At 35.0% G+C, this 24,877-nt stretch overlaps 1 protein-coding gene across 6 annotated transcripts in view; it reads left to right on the top strand.

The window, feature by feature from the left end:
* Positions 1-24,877, top strand: part of PHKB (phosphorylase kinase regulatory subunit beta) — a 225,674-nt gene that overhangs the window by 86,751 nt on the left and 114,046 nt on the right. For all 6 annotated transcript variants that reach the window (XM_057713036.1, XM_057713037.1, XM_057713038.1 and 3 more), the window contains 2 exons: positions 10,725-10,840; positions 22,295-22,358. In XM_057713036.1, coding sequence (XP_057569019.1) covers positions 10,725-10,840; positions 22,295-22,358 — 180 coding nt within the window. The remainder of the gene's footprint in view (positions 1-10,724; positions 10,841-22,294; positions 22,359-24,877) is intronic.

Raw genomic sequence — 24,877 nt, 5'->3', positions numbered from 1 at the left:
GTCTTTAGAATTGGATATACCTACACTTGTCACCTGTAATAACATAGTTAGAAGAATAACTCCTCATCAGTGACAAACTGTTTTAATATTTTGGGAAGAAAGCAGGAGTAGTTCAGTTGAGAAAAGATTAATTCTTTGGTTTTAATATTCTTGAAGTATGTGCATGCAAATGATCACTGCTTTAGGACAGGAATGGCTTTTTCCTCATTAAGAAAGCGCTAAAAAGATAAGTGGCTTTTCTGTCAGTGTTTACAGATGTGTAAAATATATGCCAATTTTGTTCAACAAATGTTTTATGAGGTACTTCTATGTATAAGAAACTATGATAGGTGCTAGGATATAATGGTAAATAAGATAGGTAGTTCATCCAGACTTAGTAAGTCAAGGAAGTTTTTCTCTCCCAGGAAATTTCCTCACTCAGGTTGATCTTTGAAGGTAGTATAGGAATTAGCTGGGTGCAGAGGTGAAATAAGAATATACTAGAGACTGTTAACTGTGTCTCAATAAAAGTGCTTAAAAAAAAAGAAAGAATATACTTCAGAGAGGCAATACTGTGTAGGAATAACCAGTTTGGGAGACAGATAGATTATTCCAGGAACTGGAAGAAGCTTTACTTCTAACATTTTGGGGACAACCAGAAAGTTAGAGGGATACCTGTCATGAGAGAAATTTGGTCAGGTTTCTGTAAATGTGACAATAAAACTAAATAAGGTGATTGTTTAACCTCTCTCACTCCAAAAATATGGAATACTAGGTAAACGATAACAATTTATTTTCAAAAGCCACCTAAGTAAACAAGCACCAATGGAAGAAAAAGAAATCCCTGGATGCTAGAAATGAAGAGAAAATTAGTATTTGATATGGTGGTATGGGTAAGCCCAGGGGCCTAATAGATTCATATATATTGTATCACTTAGCTGTTACAGTTCTTTTAACAAAGAATCCTAAAAATGTAGTGTCTATAAACAGCTTGAGTTTCCTACCAAGTCTACAGAAGGCCTGGCCAGTTCTGCTGATTATGACCAGGCTCAGCTGATTTTAGTTTAGCTTACTCATGCAGGTTATAACTAGTTGGCAGGTCAGTAGGTGATTTAGGATGGCATGTGGCTGTAAGTCATCTTTGCTCCACATGGTCTGTCATCCTTCAGAATGGAGCTAGGCTTATTCTCATGGGAAAGTTAAGGATCTGAGAGAACAGATGCGTGTGGGGCCTCTTGAGGTTTAGACTCAGAATTGGTACACCCTCGTTTCTGCCACAAATTGCTTCTGACCAAAGCAAATCATGTGTCTGACCCCTTGTTGGAAAGAACTGTAAAGCTGTATTTCCAAAGGTATAGATTAAGAGAAGAGTGAAGAATTAAGGCCAGGTTAGCAATCAGTCTACCATAGATCTTATGGGGCAGGGGCTTGAGTTTTTAAAAACTCACATTGACACTTAGAGATGTTGCCTTGATCTCATTCAAAATGAGGTGTTACATGCGAGTCCTGTGCATGAAGTTATAAAGCACTTTCCTCTCTGTGGAAGGAGGACTAAAAACCTCAACCCACTGGCCCAGAGAATAGGAAACTACTATTGTCTAGAACCCTATATTGAAACCCTAAGCTTCTACCATATGCTGAAGTGGGGTCTGAAATAAAGATGAAAGATGTAGCTTTTTAGATACATATCAACAAATGAAAACCTTTGCTGAAATGAGTTAAATAATTACAAACACTTAAAAATACATGAGGTAAATTATTCAAAACAAATAACCAGATACAGCAAATACAAAAGAATTTTAGATAATAGAACAACTATTTGAAGGAGGCTCTAAGATAAGAATGTTCAGTTCTTAAAGATTAATATTGTAGAGACAAAATAAAGAATGAAAAAGAAAGCTTGAAAAATAACCTAATATGTTTTTTAGAAATAATAAATATGAACAACTAAAAGGTTAGTGGATGTATTAAAAGAGTAGATTGGACCTTGCTGAAGAAAGAATTTATGTACTGGAAAATAGTTCTGGGGAAGTTACCCAGAACGTAGAAGAGAGAGGTAAAAAGATAGCAAATATGAAAGAAAGTTTAAGAATAATTGAGGATAGAATGAGAAGATCCAAAATATGTTTCATAGGAGGAAAAGGATAAAGAGAATCAAGTAAAGGCAATATTTGAAGAATTTATGACTGATATTATGAATTGAGGAAAACATGAATTTTGTGCAGAATAGATAAAATAAAGTCTCTTCTCTTGCCTCCCCCTTCCCTCATCCCCAGAAAACCCGTGGGGAATTATAGAACAAGTGATGGAATAAACCTGGGTCCCTAAATGACATTGTGGAACTAACTGCCCCACTATCCTATGTTTTATAAGATTTAAAGATTTTTTTGATGAAGGTTCCTTAAAAAACTAAAAACAGAACTACCATATGACCCAGCAATCCCACTACTGGGCATATACCCTGAGAAAATCATAATCCAGAAAGAAACAAGTACCACAGTGTTCACTGCAGCACTATTTACAATAGCCAGGACATGGAAGCAACCTAAATGCCCATCAACAGATGAATGGATAAAGAAGATGTGGCACATATATACAATGGAATATTACTCAACCATAAAAAGGAATGAAATTGAGTTATGTATAGTGAGGTGGATGGACCTAGAGTCTGTCATACAGAGCGAAGTAAGCCAGAAAGAGAAAAACAAATACTGTATGCTAACTCACATATATGGAATCTAAAAAAATGGTACTGATGAACCCAGTGACAGGGCAAGAATAAAGATGCAGATGTAGAGAACGGACTTGAGGACATGGTGTGGGGGGCGAAGGGGAAGCTGGAATGAAGTGAGAGAGTAGCAGTGATGTATATACATTACCAAATGTAAAATAGATAGCTAGTGGGAAGCTGCAACATAACACAGGGAGATCAACTTGATGATGGGTGATGACTTGGAGGGCTGGGATAGGGAGGGTGGGAATGAGTCACAGAAAGGAGGGGATGTGGGGATATATGTATAAATACAGCTGATTCACTTTGTTGTACAGCAAAAACTGGCACAACAGTGTAAAGCAATTATATTCCAATAAAAAGCTTAAAAAAAAAAGATTTTTTTGGTGGCCAGAAACAACACAGTAATACTCAGATAGATTTCATCAATACTTATTCAGTTTGAGGCCCTCTTAACTGCTAATTTGTCATTATTTTTCTTATTACATACACCTTAAATTTTATAACATCTATTTAGATTTTGTTTTTAGCACACTATAACACTAATTCACTGTCTCCCAAAATGTGATTGTTTCACTGACATTTAACTCTGTTTTGAAACTATTTCAGACATTTGAATTATTATTTTATAGCTAAGACAGAAAATACCACAGAAAACGTTTGATTCTGGCTCTTTCAGATTAGAAATCTTTCTCTACAGTCTTTTTTGCAAAAGTGGCTTTTTTCCAAAAGTATCCAAAAGACTTATGCCTTCAAAGCAAGGTAACACAAATTAGAAATTGGTGTAAAGATGGAGCAAAGGGCTAACAACATTGGGTACATAAACTAGAGTCAGTACATAAACTAGGGTCAGAATTGAAGTTAGCACGTAAAATACCCTGCCCTTGGAAATTGGTTGCGATCTTTATTTTCATGTTCTAGCAATTGCTTATTTCCCCCAAATGCCCAGTCCTTACTAAAGCACAGTATTACTTGTGTGTGAAGTATCAACACAAGAAATATATATTTCCGAGTTCATAGAAAGTTATACAGGTCCATAATTCTTTATAATCCCATACTTTGGGACCAAGTAAGTTTTACATATCAAATTTTTTTGTGTTTTGAAGGTAATAAGGTACCTTATTTATGTGATAACTCTAGCAAGATCTAGGGCAAAATCACATGCACAGCACCTTAATATTTCTACACTGACATATGCATATTCACATAAAGGGTGATAAATAAGGCAGATAATCTGATGTCAGTTCTGGGTTTTGCTGACAAATGAGTTAAGAGAAAACAATGGGTTTCAGAGTTTGTGAGATTTTCATATTGTAAATAAGAGATGGTAGACCTGAATACTAATTAGAGGTGGAGGGGAAAAACACATTAAACAAAGAAAAATTAAGAACTGTGGTCTAGTGCAATTTAGGGGAACCAAGTAGGGAAGATCTGAACTGGGACAAAGGAAGGTTCATAGAAAAGTGTTTCAGTTGAAATGAGCAAGACCAAGCCCAGTTGTAATCTACGGTTTCTGTTAGACTGTGGAGTGTATAGAGGCACACAGGCTTAGGGTGGGAAGATGATGAAGGCTTTGAATATTAGACATGAGAATTGTGATACTGTGTCAAGATTCACAGAACCTTTTTGACAAAAAAAAATAGTGGTGTGAAAAATAGCACCTTGGTGTCAGAATGATATGGGGGATAAAGAAGACACAGTAGCCACAGATATGTTTCTAGACCTGGAGCATAGAAAACCAGTGGTCTTATAGTGAAAAACAGAATTGCGAAGTACTTACAAATTGTGGAAGAATTTAGAACATGGTGTTTAATGGAAAATCCAAATGGGAATATTTCGTAATTGGGTATAAAACAAAGGTATGGGTTATAAGTATTCAAGGGCTAGAATACCAGAATCACAGAGTAGTAAACATGCATTGCAAACATAGAATGTTAATTACTTTTTTTAAGTCGAGTTGGTTGTTTTCGTATTGTTGAGTTTTATGTGTTCTTTGTGTATTTTGGTTAATGGTGCTTTATCAGTTGTGTCTTTTGTAAACATTTTCTCCTAGTCTGTGGCTTGTTTTCTCAATCTCTTGACATTATCTTTCACAGAGGAGACGTTTTTAACTTTTTCGAAGTCCAGCTTATCAATTATTTCTTTCATGAATCATTTCTTTGATGGTTTATCTAAAAAGGCATCGCCATACCCAAGGTCATCTAGATTTTCTCCTATGTTATCTTCCAGGTGTTATAGTTTTGCTTTTACATTTAGGTCAATGATCCATTTTGAGTTAATTTTTGTAAAGGGTATAAGCTCTGTCTCTGTATTCATTTTTTTTTTAATGTGGATGTCCGCTTGTTCCAGCACCATTTGTTGAAGAGACTGTCTTTGCTCCATTGTATTATCTTTGCTCCTTTGTTAAAGATCAGTTGACTATACTTATGGTGTTCTGTTTCTGGGTTCTCTTTTCTGTTCCTTTGATCTGTTTGTTTATTTATTTATTTATTTAGCCAGTGCCACACTGTGTTGAATACCATAGCTTTATAGTAAGTCTTGAAGTTGGGTAGTGTGATTCCTCCAACTTAGTTCTTCTTCAAAATTGGATTGACTATTCTGGGTCTTTTGCCTCTCTGTAAAAACTTTAGAATCAGTTTGTCAATATCCATAAAATAACTTGCTGGTACTTTGGTTCGGTTTCTATTGAATAGATAGATCAATTTGGGAAGAACTGACATCTTGACAATATTGTCTTCTTACTCACGAACATGACAGATCTCTCATTTATTTAGTTCTTCGATTACATTCATCCGTTTTGTAGTTTTCCTCATATAGATCTTACATATATTTCCTTAGATTTATACCTGTTTCATTTTGGGGGGTGCAGTTTTTAATTTCAAATTCCACTTGCTTACTGTTGGTATATAGGAATGTAATTGACCTTTATTTATTAAATGTGTATCCTGCAACTTGTTAATTTGGTTATTAGTTCCAGAATTTTTTGTTTATTCTTTTGGACTTTCTGCATAGATGATCATGTCATCTGCCATCAAAGACAGTTTCATGTTTTCCTTCCCAGTCTGAATACCTTTTATTTCCTTTCCTTGCCCTATTAAATTGGCAAGGACTTCCAGTATGATCTTGAAAAGGAGTGGTGAGAAGGAACATGCTTGCCTTGTTCCTGATCTTAGTGAGAAAACCTTGTTTCTTACCATTAAAGATTATTTTATTTGTATATATTTTGTTGATAGTCCTTATCAATTTCAGAAAGTTCCCCTATTTTCCTGGTTTACCAAGAGTTTTTTTGTTTTTTTTTATCATGAATCAGTTTTGGATTTTGTCAAATACTTTTCATCTGTTGAAATGATCATGTGATTTTTCTTTTTTAGTCTGTTGTGATGTATTACAGTAATAGATTTTCTAATGTTGAATCAGCCTGGCATGCCTGAGATACATTCTACTTGTTTGTGGTGTATAATTCTTTTTATACTTTTTTGGATTCAATTTGCAAATATTTTGTTGAGGATTTTTACATCTATGTTCATGAGAGATATTGGTCTGTAGTTTTCTTATAATGTCTTTGCCTGGTTTTGGTATTAAGGTATTGTTGGCTTCACAGAATCAGTTAGGAGGTATTCCCTCCGCTTTTATCCTTTGAAGGTGATTATAGAGAATTGATGTAATTTCTTCCTTAAATATTTGGTAGAATTCACCAGTGAACCCATCTGGAACTGATGCATTCTGTTTCAGAAGGTCATTAATTTTTGATTCAATTTCTTTAATAAATCAGGTCTATTCAGATTATCTGTTTATTTTTTTGTTGGTTTTGTTTTATTGTGGCTCTCACGGAATTGGTCTATTTCATCTGGGTTATCGAATTTATGGGCATAGAGTTACTCTTAGTCTTCCTTTATTTACTCTTAATTTCCATGGGAAATGTAGTGATGTCCCCTCTTTTGTTTATGTTAATAGTAATTTGTGTCCTCTTGTCTTTTTTTCTTAGTTAGCATAGCTAGAAGTTTATTAATTTTATTGATCATTTCAAAGAACCAGCTTTTGGTTTCATTGATTTTTGTTAATTTCCTATTTTAAATTTCATTGGTTTCTGCTCTAATTCTCATGATTTTTTTTTTTTACTTATTCTTACTTTAGATTGTTTGCTCTTTTTCTAGTTTTCTAAGGTAGAAACTTAGAATATTGATTTTAGATCTCGTCTTTTTTAATATATGCATTCAGTGCTGTAAAGTTCCCTCTCACACTGCTTTCACTGCATCCCTAAAATTTTGAAAAGCTGTGTTTCCCTTTCATTTTTTTCTTTCACCCATATATTATTATGGGTGAAGTATGTTGTTTAATCTCCCCATGTTTGGGGTTTTTCCAGTTGTCCTTGTGTTATTGATTTCTACTTTAATTCAGTTGTGGACTGAGAGCAGACGTTGTGTGATTTATATTTTTTTACATTTGTTAAGGTGTGGTTTTGACCCAGAATGTGGTGTGTCTTTGAGTATTCCATGTAAGCTTGAGAAGAATATATATTCTGCTCTTCTGAGGTGAAACAGTCCATAAACATCATTTATATCCAGTTGATTAAGGACGTTGTTGAGTTCAACTATGTCCTTACTGATTTTCTGCCTGCTGGATCTGTTTTTGATAGAGAGGTGTTAAACTTGGATAGTGAATTCATCTGTTTCCCTATCCAGTTCTATTGGTTTTTTCCTCACAATTTGATTCTCTCTCGTTAGTCACATACACGTTAAAGATTGTTATGTATTCTTGGAGAATCAGTTCCTTTATTATTATATAATGCCCTTCTTTATCCCTAATAGCTTTCCTTATTTGAAGTCTGCTCTGTGTGAAATTAAATAACTACTGCAGCTTTCTCGTCTAGTGATTAGTGTTAGCATGGTATATTTTTCTCCATTTATTTACTAAATTTCAATCTATATGTGTCTATAGTCAAAGTGGGTTTCTTGTAGCCAACATATAGTTAGGTCATGGTTTTTGATCCACTCTAACAATCTCTGTCTTTTAATTGGTGCATTTGAAACATTGACATTCAAAGCGATTATTGATATAGTTGGATTACTATCTACTATATTGATTACCACTTTCTATTAGTTGCCCTTATTGTTTGTTTTTGTCTTCCACTCTTTTTTGCCTTTGTTTTAATTGAGCTTTTTATATGATTCTGTTTTCTTTCCTTTGTATCATATCATTTACATTTCTTTTTTTTCTTACTTTTTTTTACTTGTTGCCCTGGAGTTTGCAATATACATTTACAATGAATCTAAGCCCACTTTCAGATAACACTATTACTTCACACGGTGTGAGTACTTTTTAATAACAAAATAATTCTAATTCCTTCTTCTCATCCCTTGTATCTTTGCTGTCATTTATTTTATTTATATATAAGCATACATAAACATACACATGTAAGATATAGTCATAAAGACACATAACCAGTTATTGATACATTGTTGCTGTTATTTTGCTATGATTAGGCAGTGTTTTAGTCAGCCTTCTATAATCCTGTGATTAGGTCCCAGTCTTTTAGTTAGCCTGTGCCCCTGGACTGTGAACTTCATTAAGTGTTTTCAGTATGTTTCTCTCCACTTAAGTAGGACAGGATGGCTCTGGTAGGCTGGAATTGAGAATTTCTCTTTCCCATGTGGAAGGTTGGAGCTGCCTGGTATTGGTATTTCCCTTCTGCAGTCAGTTAGGCTTTGAAAATAGCCCAGGCAGGTCTGGCTTTGGCTAAATAGTTTCCCCTGAGGGGAGACCCCTCTTAAGAAAACAGAATGTTTCAGTGTGTTTCAGAATGGTTCCTTTTCCCCTCTCCTTGCTGGAAGCCAGCGGGGATTTTTCTAGGATATTTTATATGGGAACCTGGTTGAGCTCTTGGAGGTAAATCTCACAATATTGTGGGGACCCTTTTTTGACTGGGTCCTCCTGAAGTTTTTAACTTTCAAGAGTTTTTAAGTGAGCCTCCAGCAATTCGTCAGTTACAGTTCAGGTTTTACTGCCCCAACACTGATTCCCTAGGGGATTTCTGCTCATGAGTCTATGCCCTAGGAAGCCATGACTGCCTGTTTTTGCCTTTGGGCCTCTCCAATCTTGGGACAGTCGTTTGCTCTGTGCCCTCCCTTTTCTCTGGATCCAGGAAGAGTTAAAAAGCTTTTTACTTGTTAGGATGAAGTGGAATGGCAATTTTCAAACTCCTTTTCTGCAGAACTGGAATGTAAGTGGATTTTAGTTTTCCTTATAGGGCTTGTTAGCCAAAAATGCCTTTCCAGCCACCTATTATATCATTCATGCAGGCTGAGCAGACTGCCTCACTTGGGCCCAGGCTTGGTCCTGAAGTCCTCCTAAGAGGGGAAAGAAGCAGTATATGGACTATATACTTGAGAAGTTTGTCATAAAAGGAAGAAAGATTTAGATGGTTTCACATCTTTTAACTTGGAGACCTGACAAAAGTAAAGTATTTCCTGTAAATTTTATAGAATCTAAATAACTCTAAAGACCATGAAAAAGCTGAAGACACCAGGTTTCATGAAAGTACATCAGGATTTTTATTTAGGCAAGTTTTCCTTAGGGAAATAGGTAGGGTAACAAGAAATTGGAAAAGCTGGGAAGACCCTCCCCAATATTTGAAGTAAACAAATTTACTGTATGTACTGCTGCACTCTTTGGTAGAGAAGTGATGGGATAGGTGTATGTTTTGTGGAAACCTAGAATGCTCTGTTCTATTTCTGTGAGGCCCCAACACCCTAGTTGCTTTTTCCTTCACTGAAACGTGTGGGTTGTTCTTGGCTCTGAGGGCAGATATCTCTATGTTGGGACTGAGAATGAAAAGGTCAGGGATTCAGCTGCCTCAGCCATTCATCATTTGTGAGAGAATCTAAGTGGACTGCTTCCTAGTCAACTCTTGATCAATGTATTTGTTGACTCTGGGCATAGAGACTTTCTAGAAACCCTACAGAACAAGGAAGAATCATTTTAAGAAGATGTGTTTTCCTCTGCTCTGGTTTCTCAACCAATTCTTTCCTACTGCTTTCTCTCTTCCTATAATTTCTCAAAGTTTCTAGTCTACTGGTGGAACCTTACCTTGGTTTTTAGTGTTATTATCGTGTCATCCTTAAAAGTATACATTATGTTAATTAGGTGTGTAGGGTGGAGGCGGGGGAATAATATGTATTGCCACTTTAGAGGGATAGTGACATGAAGAGTAGGCAAGATGCACATACTCAGTTTGCGATATTGAACCAAACATGATGACTAAATTAAAAGCCCTGTAAATAGTACCAGTAGCCCACATAAGATGGTTTTAATAAAATGAATCAGCTTTTACTAGGTAAGAACTGACCATAATCTTTCCTTTCCATAGTTACTATTGAAAGTATAAATTTAATTAAATGTCTAAAATCTTTACCCGAAAGCTGTGACTCCTGGACTATTGGTTGGGCCCATCTCCAACTGTAAGCTTTGAGTATAAAAATGGGCACCTATAGCTATGGAAAAGGCAGGAGGAAGATTAGATTCCAGGAGTAAGAGACTCAAGATTTTAGGTTGATCTAACATGAGACGGACTCATTTTAGAACTGAGAAATAACTTTTTATCTTCAAAGTTTTAGGTTTCTTTAACATTTGACATTTTAGATTCCAAATATTATTATCTAGTATAAAACATTGCTTTATATTTTTATCAGTTCTTAAGATGCACAGCCCTCATGAATAGCCTCTTCAATGAATACATCATTGAAGAATTATAATTGGAACATCGACAGATTTAAATTTTATTTCTGTACTGTGTATATTAGGTTCTCCCTTTAGGCTTTATATTAGAAAAATTGGATATAAGAGAGTATTCATAGTAATGTAATAATCACAAGAATTTCAGCATGTTAAAAAAGTGTTGGTAGGCTAGTATATATTTGAATTTCAAATCCAAATTTTCAAATATCTAATTGTTGTTATCAATATCTAAAGGTCCTGTTATTTCACATGTCCTTATGTTTCATTTCTTTTCTTTTAGGTCTCTTTTATTCAGAACCTTGTATTTTGTGTAGAAAGAGTTTACCGTGTGCCTGACTTTGGTGTCTGGGAAAGAGGAAGCAAATATAACAATGGCAGCACAGAGCTGCATTCAAGGTAATTTGCTGATTTCTGAGTGTGTTTTTTTTTTTTTAATTTAAATATGTGGAGTATAAAGAAAAATCAAAGAACTAGATTGGAAGTCTGGTGTCTGTAATTTTCATGTTTTTTTTTTTTATATATATGATTTAGATGAAATTCACTTAAAATTAAAGGAAGGGTCTGTTCTCAGTGCCCATCAACAGATTCGGGAAAAGAGCAGGTTGTCTTTCCCAGGTTTCCAAGGTGTCAGTACATGCATATCAGTATCCAATGCAAGGCTTGGCCTTTCTGCTCAACCAAGTCATTTTCTTTTTCCTCTTTGAAATAACACTGTTTGAAAGATCAAGTACAATAAAATTGTCAAACACCAATTTATGTGCATTGCATGTGAAATTCCCTTTCGTGTTATAGAGCTGATTTTTATCCTAGTGAGATACTCATACTCTTTATATTTTGTTTAACTAAAAAATATAGCTCAATTAGTCCTATCCATTTTGCACTGAAAGTTTTAAGAAGCTAAAGGTTATCAGCTGTAGGTCAGCTTACATCATTGAGACTTAGAGAAACAAGAAACGCTGCTTAAGAGGAATCTGCAGCACTGTACTTTTTTGGATAGAAGGACTAATCACACACAAAAAATCAAGCTGCTGTAAGATATTTAGTAAACCAAAAACTGGCTCCAGATCACTAGCTGTATAATGTCTCTATGCCTCAGTTTCCTCATTTATAAAATGAAGATAATAATGTATTCTACTTTATAAAGTTTTTGTAAAGATTGAGTTAGTATATATAAAGCATTTGAACACCTGGCATAAGTAAACACTGAAATGTAAGTATACTCACACATTTAAGAATATTTTAATAACAAAGATTGAAACAAAAAGGATTTTTCATTTAACTCTGGATGACTACCATACAAACTTTTCTATAAATTTTATGATTCATAGGAGGCATTTTTGTAATACAGAATAGAATAGTGGCAGTATGTAAGGAAGACAGTAAGGGAAAGAAATAATTTGTGTTAAAGTTCAATTCAGACATTAAACAAATTCTGGAAAATATTAAAAATAGGAAGATAATATTATATATCAGCTGTAAGTTCTCAGCTTTCCAGATTATCAATCAAATTCAAGACAGAAAGTTTATATGATAGGAAAGGGTGAATTTTTTAAAATTTACCATTTTAGTATTTATGATTTATCAGGTCCCTTCTCTGCTTTTTAATAACTATTTAATATATGCCAGTGTGGTCCCACTGATGTTGTTTTCGGTATAAAATATTTGGAGTAGGGTTTTTTCCTGTTTATGCAAACTGTAGTAAACTCAGAAAGAACCTTGGGTAGAAGTTACCATTAACCATAGAAAGTGAGGTTATTGGGAGGTCTCTAGTGAAAAAACAGGCTCCAACTTGTTTTCCAGTAACTGAGGTGCCAGTATTTAAATTGAATCATTAAGGATTTTATTTCAAGGCTTGGAAGATCATTAAGTGATGTTCTTTGCTACCTTTTGCATGCAAAATTAATCTTAATTGTAGCAGGCCAATTTTATTCAAATGGATGGGAAATGAAGTTTGCCATTTAGCTTTGGATGTGTGGGTTTTATACATTTAACATTCATCTTCTAATTTTCCATGGTATAACACTTTAAAGAACTTTAAACATTTTCTTCCCCAAATGCTTCTTAGCTTAGATATCCACAAGCCTGTTTTAGATATGTCACCTCTGCTGCCAAAATGGTCTATTTTGAATCTACAGGAGACCTGAGCCCTATGGCACTCATGGACACAGGGATGGCAGTGGTGGTGGGAGGCCAATATCTTTCTGTGCTTATGCCTGGGGAGTGGAATGTAGAGCTGCTGCCAGTCAGGGATTAAGTCACAATTCTTAGTCTGTTACTGTAAGACATCTTAGTACTATCTGTGCTTAGTTGGATCTGACCCAAGGATTGCTGAATGCAATATCCTTGTTATATCCTTAAGCTGTTCTCATAATTTTAGAAAGCCTCAAATAGTATATAGTAATTCTTGCTGCAAGTACTCATACTGCCCTTTGTCCTCTAACTTTCTTTGCCATTCTCTATCTCTGCCATGCAGTCCTCCTTGGGAGGAATCAGAGAGAGCACAATCTGACTGTTGCCTTGATGCTTATTAAGGCCTTGTGCTCCCTGGCTTGGTAAATGTCCCTTTTTCCTTTTGCCACACTGTGCACATCCCTTCTAAACTGCATCTTGATCAAAGATTACTGCCCCCCGAGCCCCCAAAATACATACACATAGTGTTCTGAAGATAGAGCCTCCCTCTTCAGCATCCATGCTCAGTGGTCCTGTAATAGTTGCAATCTGTGGCACTGTACAGTTACAGAATAATTTTTATTTATGCCAGGCAGGAAATGTTACTACCTTTTATACAGGAAGAAACTAATGTTTAGAAGGTTTTGTACTTTCCTCCCATCCACTCCTGAAATGATACAAATCAGAAGGTAGTAGAGCCAGAACTGAATTCCAGGCAGTTGGCCTTCAGATGTATCACATTGTAATTTAAAGTCTTAAAAAGTTTTCATGAAGTTTGAAAGAACATCAGGGTGTACAGTCTTGGTGACATTTTGCTAAGTTTCAAGGATATCTTTGCTTAGCAATCAGTAAAGCTTGATTCAGCATATGCTTTTGTTAGTCCCTTCCTCACCTGCCCTTTTCAGCCCCAGGTTTGCTGGTATCTCTTTTAGTCCAAATTCTTGAATTATTTAGCATTTCTTAAAAAACTTAAGAATTTTTTTCTAAAAAATGATCTCATTACATTTAACCAAACCGCATTCTCACAGCAGCCTCACCCTTTTCAGGGATTTGGTAAAAAGAGTCCATTGCTCTAAGCTCATTATAGCTCATTGTTTCCTAAGCAAGCATTCCCTGCTCTCCTAGTTTTTCTGTTGACTTAACTTTCCTCAAGCAGCATACTCCTTTTAGTTTCTCCTAGGGTGTCTGGAACTATTTCAAATAATTCTCCTTTTTTCTTCTGTTTATTCTCTAACTCTTTTAATAAATTCCCTTACATTTAAAACTCTTATGTTATTTGATTTAATTACATTTTCCTTCATATATTATTTTGGTACCTATTTATTGTAACACTAACTCTTAATCCCCAGAGTTACATATCCAGGTAGTCTTCTTAGCTGCTGCAAGTTTAATTCAAGTATTTTAATTTTGATATTTTCCCTTCCTCATTTATGTAAGGATATTTCTACTCCCTGGGGCTACCTTTAAGTCCTTTAAACCAAAACTCTGTTTTGGAGAAGATATGAGTCTTCTATAAAATGTGAATTGAATCCCAAATCTAACTTTGAATTTTTTGACGATTGGGAAGCAAAAAGGAAAGCTGTAATAACTTAGTAGTAACTTAGTAATGTAGATATATTCCCAAATGGAAACATTATTGTAGTTATATATCCAGATGGAAAGATTATTGGGTTTTGTGTGTGTGTGTGTGTGTGTGTGGTTTTTTGTTGTTGTTTTTTACTATTTTATATTCCATTCTCTAGGCTTTTCCAATAAAGAAAGCTATCACTAAAATATCAGATAAGTAACCATCATAGCACCACTTTACTCAGTTTAAGATGCTTTTAGTGACCATTTTATTTCATACAATGCTTGTTATTTAAAGTAACTACTTAGTCTTTTTAAGTCATTTTTGCTGTTACAGTCATTGAGCTATGACAGAAGCAACTGTCCATCCATTCTGCTTCATTTTAGGAATTTTTTCTGTACTGAACAATTCATGAGCATCCATTAAAACCATAGTACTGTAAAGTTCTTTTTCTTTCAGGAAGTATGCTTGGGTAGCTCAGGGAGTTAAAGCATAATGTTAATGAATAGGAGATTGTGAATTTAGTTTCCATGCTTGCCAGTTAATCTTTTGGATTCCATGGTCGGTTTTAAGTCATCTCATCCAAACCCATCATCTTCTCTAGAAAAGCTTTCAATTATGCAATAAATCACTTTATTACAAACTATCTCCCAGGTAAACATCACTTTATTTTAGTCCCCTTAAGTAAGTGTTGAGGTAACACCTTGCAAGAATCATATTGGTGAATGTTCAGTTGGTAATAGTCACCTAATATTAGTATGTTCATTAGCTAATCATGCAATAATTGTCTGAGAATGTCTTGTGCCAGTAAAATACTTTTAATTCTTACAACATACATATTATATTTAGCAGTGAATGTAAGATCACAATAGGAGTGTGTTTGTGTTTCTAGATAGCTTGCTGTTGCCACAGATTTAAATAACCAGTGAATAATAAATTAACACATTTGTGAATTTCAATTGAGTCCAATTATTCAACCAGTTGCATTGGGAAAGAAAATTAAAATGGTAAGAATTTGACCTATTCTCTAGTCCAGATAGTGTTTCTTTTGTAATGCTTTATTTAGGAGACAATTTCCAAATTTATTCCTTAGCTGTCTTTTTGCACCTTTTTTAAACATACGGAATTATGTGTCTGTATTATATGTCTCCTCCAGGTACAGAGGTTTTTTACGTATTTGCCTTTTGAATAAGTTATTTTCTCTCACTTCTCAAAATACTGTGAACAGTCTTTTTTTTTTTTTTTTCCCTATGAAACAGGCTTTATTTCTCACTTTAAGGATTTGTAACTCAGGTTTCAACTGTGAACAGTCTTAATGACACATATACCTCACATTGTAAGTGGAAGTATTCTGGTATTACTAGGTTAAATGCCTCTAAGTGTTTGTGTACTGGGGGCTAATGGAGAACTCTTAGGGCACTGGGGACACATCCTTAAGCAAAAAAACCAGTTGGCAGTGAATGTTTTTGCATGAATTGTCAGAGTGTTTGACTCCTACAGGCTCTTCTAACCCTTAGGTTCTAAGAATGTAAATCTAAGAATTTAGAACAATATGTAGGTACTGTTTGGTTTCCATTTGGAGTATGCAAGGCTAGGTATGATGGTGCTGGGTGCATATGCAGTTAGGAACCTGCCTTAGGTTCTTTTCTGGTTACTTATTATTACCCAAACTTAGATGCATAAAATAGCAACAGTCTTTTATTATTGTTAGCTCTCACGGTTCAGAGGGTTGACTAGACTAGCTAGGGTGCTTAGGATCTCATGTGTTTGCCATCAGTCATGGCTGGGGTTGGAGTCAACTTTGAAGGCTTCCTCACTCAGGTATCAGTGTTGACTGGGACTTTTGTATGAAGTTTCTCCATATAGTTTCCTTACAGCATGGTGGCTAGATTCCAAGGTTCAGTGTCCCAAAACCCACAGGCCATGTGGGAGTTGTATTTTTTATGACCTAGCCTTGGAAATCATGCAGCATAGCTTTCACTGCATCTTATTTGTTACGAGTCAGTAAGACCAGGCTGTATTCTAGTGAGGGGAATTAGGCTTCACCTTTTAATGGGGGAAGTGTCAAAGATTTTGCAGACGTGTTTTAAACCACCACATATTCTTCATTTGGATTTTATTCCTCCAGATTGTAGGCCTTGTCATATCTTTAAAGTGATTTTGGCTATGAAAAGAGACCATGTGCCTGCCTTAAGTATACTAGCAGTACCATGTGAATTGCTATGGAATTTGTTTAACCTGTGGAAGCATGAGGTTCTTTCTTCACTGGCAGTGAAATGCTAGACTGCAGATTTGAGTCAGTAGGGCAGTATCTTAATCCCAGTTTATTGGCTTAATTGTTTTTGAGAACCAGGGTAAAATGGTCTGCATAGATTCTAGTAGGGAAGAGAGTTTTCACCAAAGAGAAAGTAAGGATGCATTTGAAAGCCACTTACACTTAATCTCTCAAGGTTTAGTTTCCTTTTACATTTACTGTAATTATTGATATGTTTGGGCTTAAGTTTGCCATTTTTTTTTTTGTTTTGTGTTTATTCTCTTTGTTTTTCATTTCTCTGTTTTCTTTTTCTACCTTCCTTTGGGTTCTTAAACAGCTTTTTAGAATTCCATTTTGGTTTATCTGTAGTGGTTTTGAATGTATCTTTTTTTCTGCAGCTTTTTAGTGGTTGCTCTAGGTATTACTGTGTATACATATGTACTCAGTGTATTGATATCATCATTTTACCAGTTAGAGGGATTATAGAAACCTTACCTTCATTTGTGTCTTGTTACTCTCCCCCATTTATTATAATATAATTATCTTAAATATTTCCTTCATATACATTTAGAACCACAGTGTTATAACTTTTTCTGTAACTGTCAAACATAATTTATAAAACTCAAGAGGAGAAGAAAAGCCTGTTGTATTTATCAGTATTTTTGTTTACCATATTCTCCCTATCTACCTAGCATTTCCTTTCTGTTTTGAGAACTTAACTTTAGTCATACTTTTAGGGTAGATCTGCTTGTGACAGATCGCTTATTTTTCCTTTATCTGAGAATGCCTTGCTTAAATAAATAAATAGACATTTATTGGCATAAGATTCTGGGTTGACAATTCTCTTCTTTCAATGCTTAAAAACTCTTGTGTCACATCCTTTTAGCTTTCGTGGTTTCTTTTAAGCAATTCACTGTTATTTAATTGTTTTTCCCGTGTAGGTAAAGTGTTATCTCTGGCTACTTTCAAGATTTTTCTTTGTCTTTAGTTTTCAGAAATTATGTTGTGTTCTAGAATGGATATTTTTGCTTTATTCTGTTTGACTTTCACTCAGCTTTTTTGTCTCTTGCTAACTGGAAAATTTTCTGCCATTGTTTCAAATGGTTTTCTTTTTAGCTCTACCATTTTTCCTCTCTCTTCCAGGAAGTCCAGTGACATGAATGTTAAATCTTTGTTAAAGTCCCATAGGTCCCTGAGGTTCTCTTCATTTGTTTTTTTTTTTTTTTAAGTCTGTTTTCTCTCTTTTGTTCAGACTGGATAATTTCTATTGTTTTATCTTCCAGTTTAGCTATTCTTTCTTCTATCTCCATTCTGTTCACTGAGCTTCTGATTATTGTATTTTTCAGTTCTAAAAATTTGCTGAGACTTTCTGTTTCTTAGCTGAGGCTTTCTCTTTTCATTTGTTTCAATCATATTGATAATTGCTCATTGAAGCCTTTTTGTCATGGCAGCTTTTTTTTTTTTCATGGCTGCTTTAAAATCTTTGTTAGGTAATTCTCACATCTCTTTTGTCTCAGTGTTACTATATATTGATTGTCCTTTTTTATTCACTTTGAGATAGGCCTGATTCTAGATAGGAGTGGTTTTTGTTTGTTTGTTTGTTTTGAGACATGGACATTTGGGGTATTATAAGACCCCGGGGACTCTAATTTTTCATTTTATCTGTATTTTTTTGACACCACTCTGAAAGGGGAAGGGGATAGGCACACCGGCCCAATACTGCCAGGTGAGAATGTAAGGCCAGGGTTTTTTTTGTTGACACCCAAGATGGAGACTCTTCATTACTGCTGAGTCTGAGTTGTTATGTCTAGCTCCCTAGTAGACTTCCATTAATACCTCCCTGGCTGGGAAAGATAGAGGTACCTCATTACTGATGTCCAGTAGGCCTCTACTTACATGACAGGGAAAGGGTGTGGCCTCTTTACAGCTGGGCAGTAGTGAAAGGTTTTTTGTTTTGTTTTGCTTTGTTTTTTATTAGTGAAAGTTTTAATTCTCCAGTGGACTTCTTCTGGTGCCATCCCAAGAGGAAGGGGAGATTCATCTAATTTCTGATGGGTGGAAATGAGAGTCTAGGCTCTCCATGTGATCTCCACTGACACTGAGGTGTGAGAGGGGAGACTTTTTACCATCCATCAGGAATGAAAGTCTTGGCTTTCTCCCTGGATTTTTTCTGACACCACCACAACTGAGGGGGTTGGATGTTGGGTATAGTTCCTCATTATAGACTCAGGAGCATAGAAGTCTAGATTTCCCACTTAGCATTTACAGGAGTGGGTGGGGGTAGGATCACAGTTTTTTTGAGGGGTTATTGTCTACAAGTTTTCTGTTTTGCTGGGCTGCCATTTTCCTGGTCCATTGACTTTTGTTGGGGATTTTTAAAATTTTTTTATTTTTTACAATAAACTGCATATATTTAGAGTGTACAATTTGGTATCCCAATCTCCCAATTCATTCCCCCCCCCCCCCCCCCGCATTAGGGATTTTTTGTATGCACCTAGTTGTTGGTTTCTTCAGCTCTAAGTCTGGTATATATGAGGCAAAAAGGATACTCAGGAGACTCACCATAGTTGCTGTTCCTGGAATCCTGAGGTTCCTAGGCAGTCTGCCTTCTTTCCATCTTTTTGAGCCTTTCTATCTTTGTTTATGTAATGTCCAGGGTTTTTAATTGTACTTAGAAGAATAAGGAAAATTATGTCTACTCCACCTTCCCATTCATGTATTTTTTTTTAGTCTTTTGTTCCTTTTTATTGACAAGTAGTATCCCATTGTACAGATAAACCACAGTTTGGTTTATCCATTTTTCTGTTGATGGGCATTTGAGTTGTTGACAGTTTGGGGCTATTACAAATAAAGCTGTTGTGAACATTTGGATTCAGATCTTTTTGTTAACATATATTTTTGTTTCTCTTGGGAAATACCTAAGAGTAGAATTCCAGAGTTATGTGATGTGTGTTTTAACTTTTTAAGAAGCTGCCAAACTGTTTTTTGAAAGGATTTATCATTTTTCATTCCTACCAGTAATGTATGGTAGGAATTTCAATTGCTCCACATCTTTGTTTATGCTTGCTATTGTTAGTGTTTTTATTTTTAATCATTCTTATGCGCATGTGGTAATTTTAATTTGTATTTCTCTGTTTACTAATTTTATTGAGCATCTTTTCATGTGCCATTTATGTATCTTCATATATCTTCACTTCAAAGTGTTCAAATCTTTTTCTCATTTTTAAAGTGGGTTGTTTGTTTTCTTACTGAGTTTTAAGAGTTCTTTATATATTCTGGGTACAAGTCTTTTGTGAGATATGTGTTTTACACACATTTTCTTCCAGAGCATAATTTGCCTTTTCATTTTATTAATGGCATCTTTTGAAGATCAGAGATATTAATTCTTATGAAGTCTAATTTATCAAAATGTTTTATGGTTAGTGCTTTATGTGTCTAAGAAATTTTTGCCACTTCAAATTTATGAAGACTTTTTCCGAGGTTTTGTTCTAAAAGATTTATAGTTTTAGCTTTTACATTTAAGTATGTGATCTATTTCAAATTAGCTTTTGTGTACAGTATGAGGCAAAGATTGAGGTTTATCTTTTTTCCATATGGATATTTCATTATTCCAACACCATTAAAAACTATTCTTTCCCCATTGACTTACCTGACGCTTTGATCATGTGGGTTTATTGCTAGACTGTTTTATTGATTTATATGTGTGCCCTAACCCATATGGCACTGATAATTGTTGTTTTATGGTAAGTCATGAAATCAAGTAGTCTTTCAGCTTTTTTTTTTTTCAAGAATAAATAGCTTTATTTAAATCCAAGAAAAACTATTCTACCCTACCACAGATTCTTCTCATCTTTTCAGAAATTTCTTCTTTTGCCTTCATAGTCACGGAGCTCTTCTGCCTCCGAAGTAGTCCTTCAACTTTGCTCTCTGTTAAAAAAACCTTTTTGCTATCCGAGGACTTTACATTTTCACAGACATTTTAGAATTAGCTAGTCAATTTCTACAAAAATGCCTGTTGGTATATTGATTGGGATTGCATTGACTCTATAGGTCATTTTGGAGAGAATTGACATCTTAATGATCTTCAGTTTTTCAATCTGTGAAAATGGGGTATCTTTTTACTTAGGTCTTCTTTAATTTTTTCAGAAATATTTTTCAGTGTTCAGGTCTTGCACATATTTTATTAAATTTATACTAAAATACTACATGTTATTTCATGTGATAGTAAATGGTATTTATTTTTAATTTTAAATTTCCAAATGTCCATGGCTAGTATGTAGAAATAAAATTGATTTTGATAGTTATCTTCTCTGTTGGGACCTTGCCAAAGGTACTTAATAGCACCAGCAGCACATTTTTGTAGATCAGTGATCATATTGGCTGTGAATAAAATCTTACAGTCTGTCACTCACCTTTGTGCTTTTACTTTTGTAATAAAACAACCAAAAAAATCTGTTCCTTCTCTTAGCTCATCTTTGAGGTCCTGGATTTCACTTTATTCCTATAAACTGCATTGTTTTACCAATTCCAAGATATTTTAAAACTTAAAATTGGCATCTGAGAGTTAATGTGTCAAAAGTTTCTTAGGTATGCCGATTCAAAGATTTAATTATAATTTTTTGTTTTCCTATCTTTATCTTCCACCTGATCACTATCTCCATACATTAATTATCCTTTTTTTAAAACTGAAGTATAGTTGATGTACAGTATTATATAAGTTTCAGGTGTACAACATAGTGATTCACAATTTTTAAATGTTCTGTTACATTTAAGGTTATAAAATATTGGCTATATTTCCTTCCCATTCATTTTAAAATGTTTCCCACCTATTTACTATCCTATAGTAAAATTAATACTTACTTGATAACATTTCATGTAAACAACCCATAGAAAATACAGATCATGATGACATGAATAGCTTAGAACAGTGGTTCTCAAATTTAAGAACATTCCATCATATAGAAGGCTTGTTAACAACCCAGTCCCAAAGAGCAGTGAGAACTGGCAAGTTTCCAGGTAATGCTATTACTCTGGGAACCACACTTTGATAATCACTGCTTTAGAGGAATGATGACAGATCATTAATTTTAAATGATTAATGGAATATGCAGTTGCTTTGAGAATAAAACAAAAAAAATTGCAGTAAGTAAAATAAACTAGATATTAGATCTAAAATATTTAAAGGTTGATATTTATAAGATGACAGTCATATTTTTAATGAAATTTGGGTCTTCCCATTTTCTAGCACTAGTATGAGGCATTTGAGAGGCCAAAGGAGTCCACATTTTATTTCAAAGAGAAGAATATAGCAAAAAATGAGATGATGATCATTTGCTCTGTGAACATAAAATAATGCCTATTTTATTGGACCTTAAGCAAAGACTGTTTGAATGGGTATATTAAACTACACTCTGTGCTAAGTGTATGATATGTGAAATCTTTTCTAGGACTCAGAATTGACATCAGAAAAGCTGTTAGTTAATCTTAATGAATGATACCCAACCTGGTATTACTATGCACATATCATCATAGCAGACCTTCCTCTAAACTTAATCTGTTTTTTTTTCCCTTGAGTTAGTGAATATAAATGATACTGACGTTAAGACTACTCCCATCAATAGTATGACCATTTGTCTAGATCAGGTTGAACTTAGAAATATTTTTCCCTGAAGGTCACTAACTATGAGAAAGAAAAATTAAAATAGTGAAATGTCAGACTGATGTCTCTTAGACATTATTCTTCTTAGGAAGGTTGTTATAAGTGTTAATAAAGAAACTTGCTTGTGAATATTCATCAGATAATGGTTCTTATTTTGTAGCCAGTTGCATCAGTTATAAGGTATTTCCTTTTCTCTTCTAGCTCTGTTGGCTTAGCAAAAGCAGCTCTAGAAGCAATTAATGGATTCAACCTTTTTGGCAACCAGGTAAAAAAAACCAGTAATAGCAACAATAGACTTTGATTATTTTTTTGAATTGCATGTTTAATTAATTTGGTCATTTATTAACCAAGTCATTCATTATGATCAGAGAATGTCTGAAATTTATGTAGCAGCCCGTGGTTACAACCTTTCCTTTGAATATCATTTGCTTCTTAAATTTTAGTTTTCTAACTAAAAAAAGATTGCTTAATTAAAAAAAAAACTCTTGATAAAGAATTCTCATTTTCTTTGTTCAGTAACTTTTTCTTCTAGTCTTCTGGTCACTTTTCACATTTTTAAGTATGCCCGGCATTATATACTATATATTTTCCATGTCAGTTCCCTTGTTGGTTTCAGTTTAATGTATGTAGATGTATATGTCATGCAGAGGGGAATTTGCTTCATGCATGAAGCCAAAGAATTGGAAATTGTGATCCTAGCTTAACCCTCAACTGGCTGTAATCATATGTCCAAAACTCATTTTCTTTCAGATAAAAGGGAAACCTTGAGGGTTGCCTCAAATTTTTATATCCTTAACCAATTTCTACCCCTGATCAGGTGACCATGGGTTGAGCTGTCAATGGAAGGAATAATATGCAGGAATACAGGTTACTTCCCTGAATCAACAGTAGACTAATTTTCTTTAGCAATTTTTAAAGATTCCTAAGATGGGAAGGCAAAGGAACTGTGCAACTAATATTGTAATTAACCTTAAGCTATTAAAATGCTTAATGAAGTCAGTGAAGATACATTTTTAGGAATGTAAAATGTGACATGGATTTTGTTATGGCAATTGTAATATTGATACTAGGTACCTCAAGTCTTGCATTTAAGAAAGTTTCAGATTGGAGCATGGTAACACAATTGCCTCTCTTCCCCTCACTACATATATAAACTCTTTTCTCACATCAGTTTCCTCTGGAGGAAGAATCCTTCCTCTGGAGGAAGAAGGATTCTGGTTAAATCCAGGACATGAAGGATGAAGAATGACCACAGACACGAAAGGATTGGGAAGAGGGGGAGTAGCACCTCATTGTGGGTGCCCAAGAGGTGACTCTAAATCACACACTTCCCATACTCATTTTCTCTCGAGACCTCTGGCTGGAGAAGTTGAGGGATCAGAGCTTGTGGGGATTGGGGTGTGTGTGAGCCTTTCGAAAATCATGAGAATGAATATTATGCCTCTCCTGGAGATTCTTGGTGTCTCTGGCTTTGATCCCTTGGCTTGTATCAACATTTCTGTCTCTCTGAAGAGTCAACATACTCATGGAAATCCTACATGTATCTTTCAATACTTTTCTTTTTTAAAAAACATTTATTTATTTATTTATTTGGCTTCATTGGGTCCTCGTTGCTGTGTGCAGGCTTTCTCTAGTTGCAGCAAGCAGGAGCTGCTCTTTTTTGGGGTGCGTGGGCTTCTCAATGCAGTGGTTTCTCTTGTTGTGGAGCATGGGTTCTAGGCACGGAGGCTTCAGTAGTTGTGGTGTATGGGCTTAGTTGCTCTGCAGTACGTGGGATCTTCCCGGACCAGGGATTGAACCCGTGTCCCCTGCTTTGCATTGGCAGGTGGATTCTTAACTACTGCGCCACCAGGGAGGTCCCTTAGATACTTTTCATTTCCTTTATCCCTCTGCCTCACTCTTAATACATTCATTTAAATATGTGCACATGTATAAATATGTGTATACATGTGTATAAATATTTATAGAATATATGTATATGTATTAGGTAGACAAGGAAGAAAGGAGTGAGTGAGTGAGTAGTAAGATTATCTGGCATAAAGGAATGCCATTGTATTCAGGGTCAGGAGATAGAATCACTGTGTGTTCTATACTCCTACCAGTGATTTTGTGACTTTGGCTAGGTATTTACCTAAGTCTCAGCTTCCTTATTAAAAAACATAGAAATATTAACATTAGGACCTAACTCAGAAGGTAGTCATGCAAATAAAAAACTTGGCATAGTGCTTGGCAAAGATTAAACCCTCAATAAGTGATACCTCATGTTATTACTAATGAAGTGCTGGTAATACTAAAGAAGGGTATTAGAGTGACTGGACTCAAAAACCTCTCAGGGATATATGAAGGAGACTGAGAAGAGTTACAAATAAACCAGTAGTGTTACAACAGCAGTCTGGAAAGATGCAGGTCTTGCTCTTCTGCCTTCCATGGCAGCCAAGTAGTGAGCTGAATGGAATTGCGTGTCTAGATCAGCTGTTACAAAGTAGTGGTCAGCGCTTTTTTTGCAACTGTGCCATCTCCTTTGATGAGTCTTACCTGAGTCTTAGTGTACGCTGTTTATGTATCTAGTATGCATCCCCTCCCCATATATATATACCCACACACGTATATGGTACCTTTCCTAACTACCTGTATTTTAGGGGTGTGCCTTCAGCCTACGTTTCCCAGGAAGCTTTTGTAGATTTCTTAGCCATAACTCTAAAAGTACTGAATTGCTTTACTATGCATTCTGATTCCGAGTTGTAAATATACTGCTGGTATTGTTCTCCAGCCATAAATTCTCAG

The sequence above is a fragment of the Hippopotamus amphibius genome, chromosome 16 (assembly GCF_030028045.1).
Source record: "Hippopotamus amphibius kiboko isolate mHipAmp2 chromosome 16, mHipAmp2.hap2, whole genome shotgun sequence".
NCBI lineage: Eukaryota > Metazoa > Chordata > Mammalia > Artiodactyla > Hippopotamidae > Hippopotamus > Hippopotamus amphibius.
Note: the sequence above shows the minus strand (reverse complement) of the source record. Positions and strands in the feature narration are given on the sequence as shown.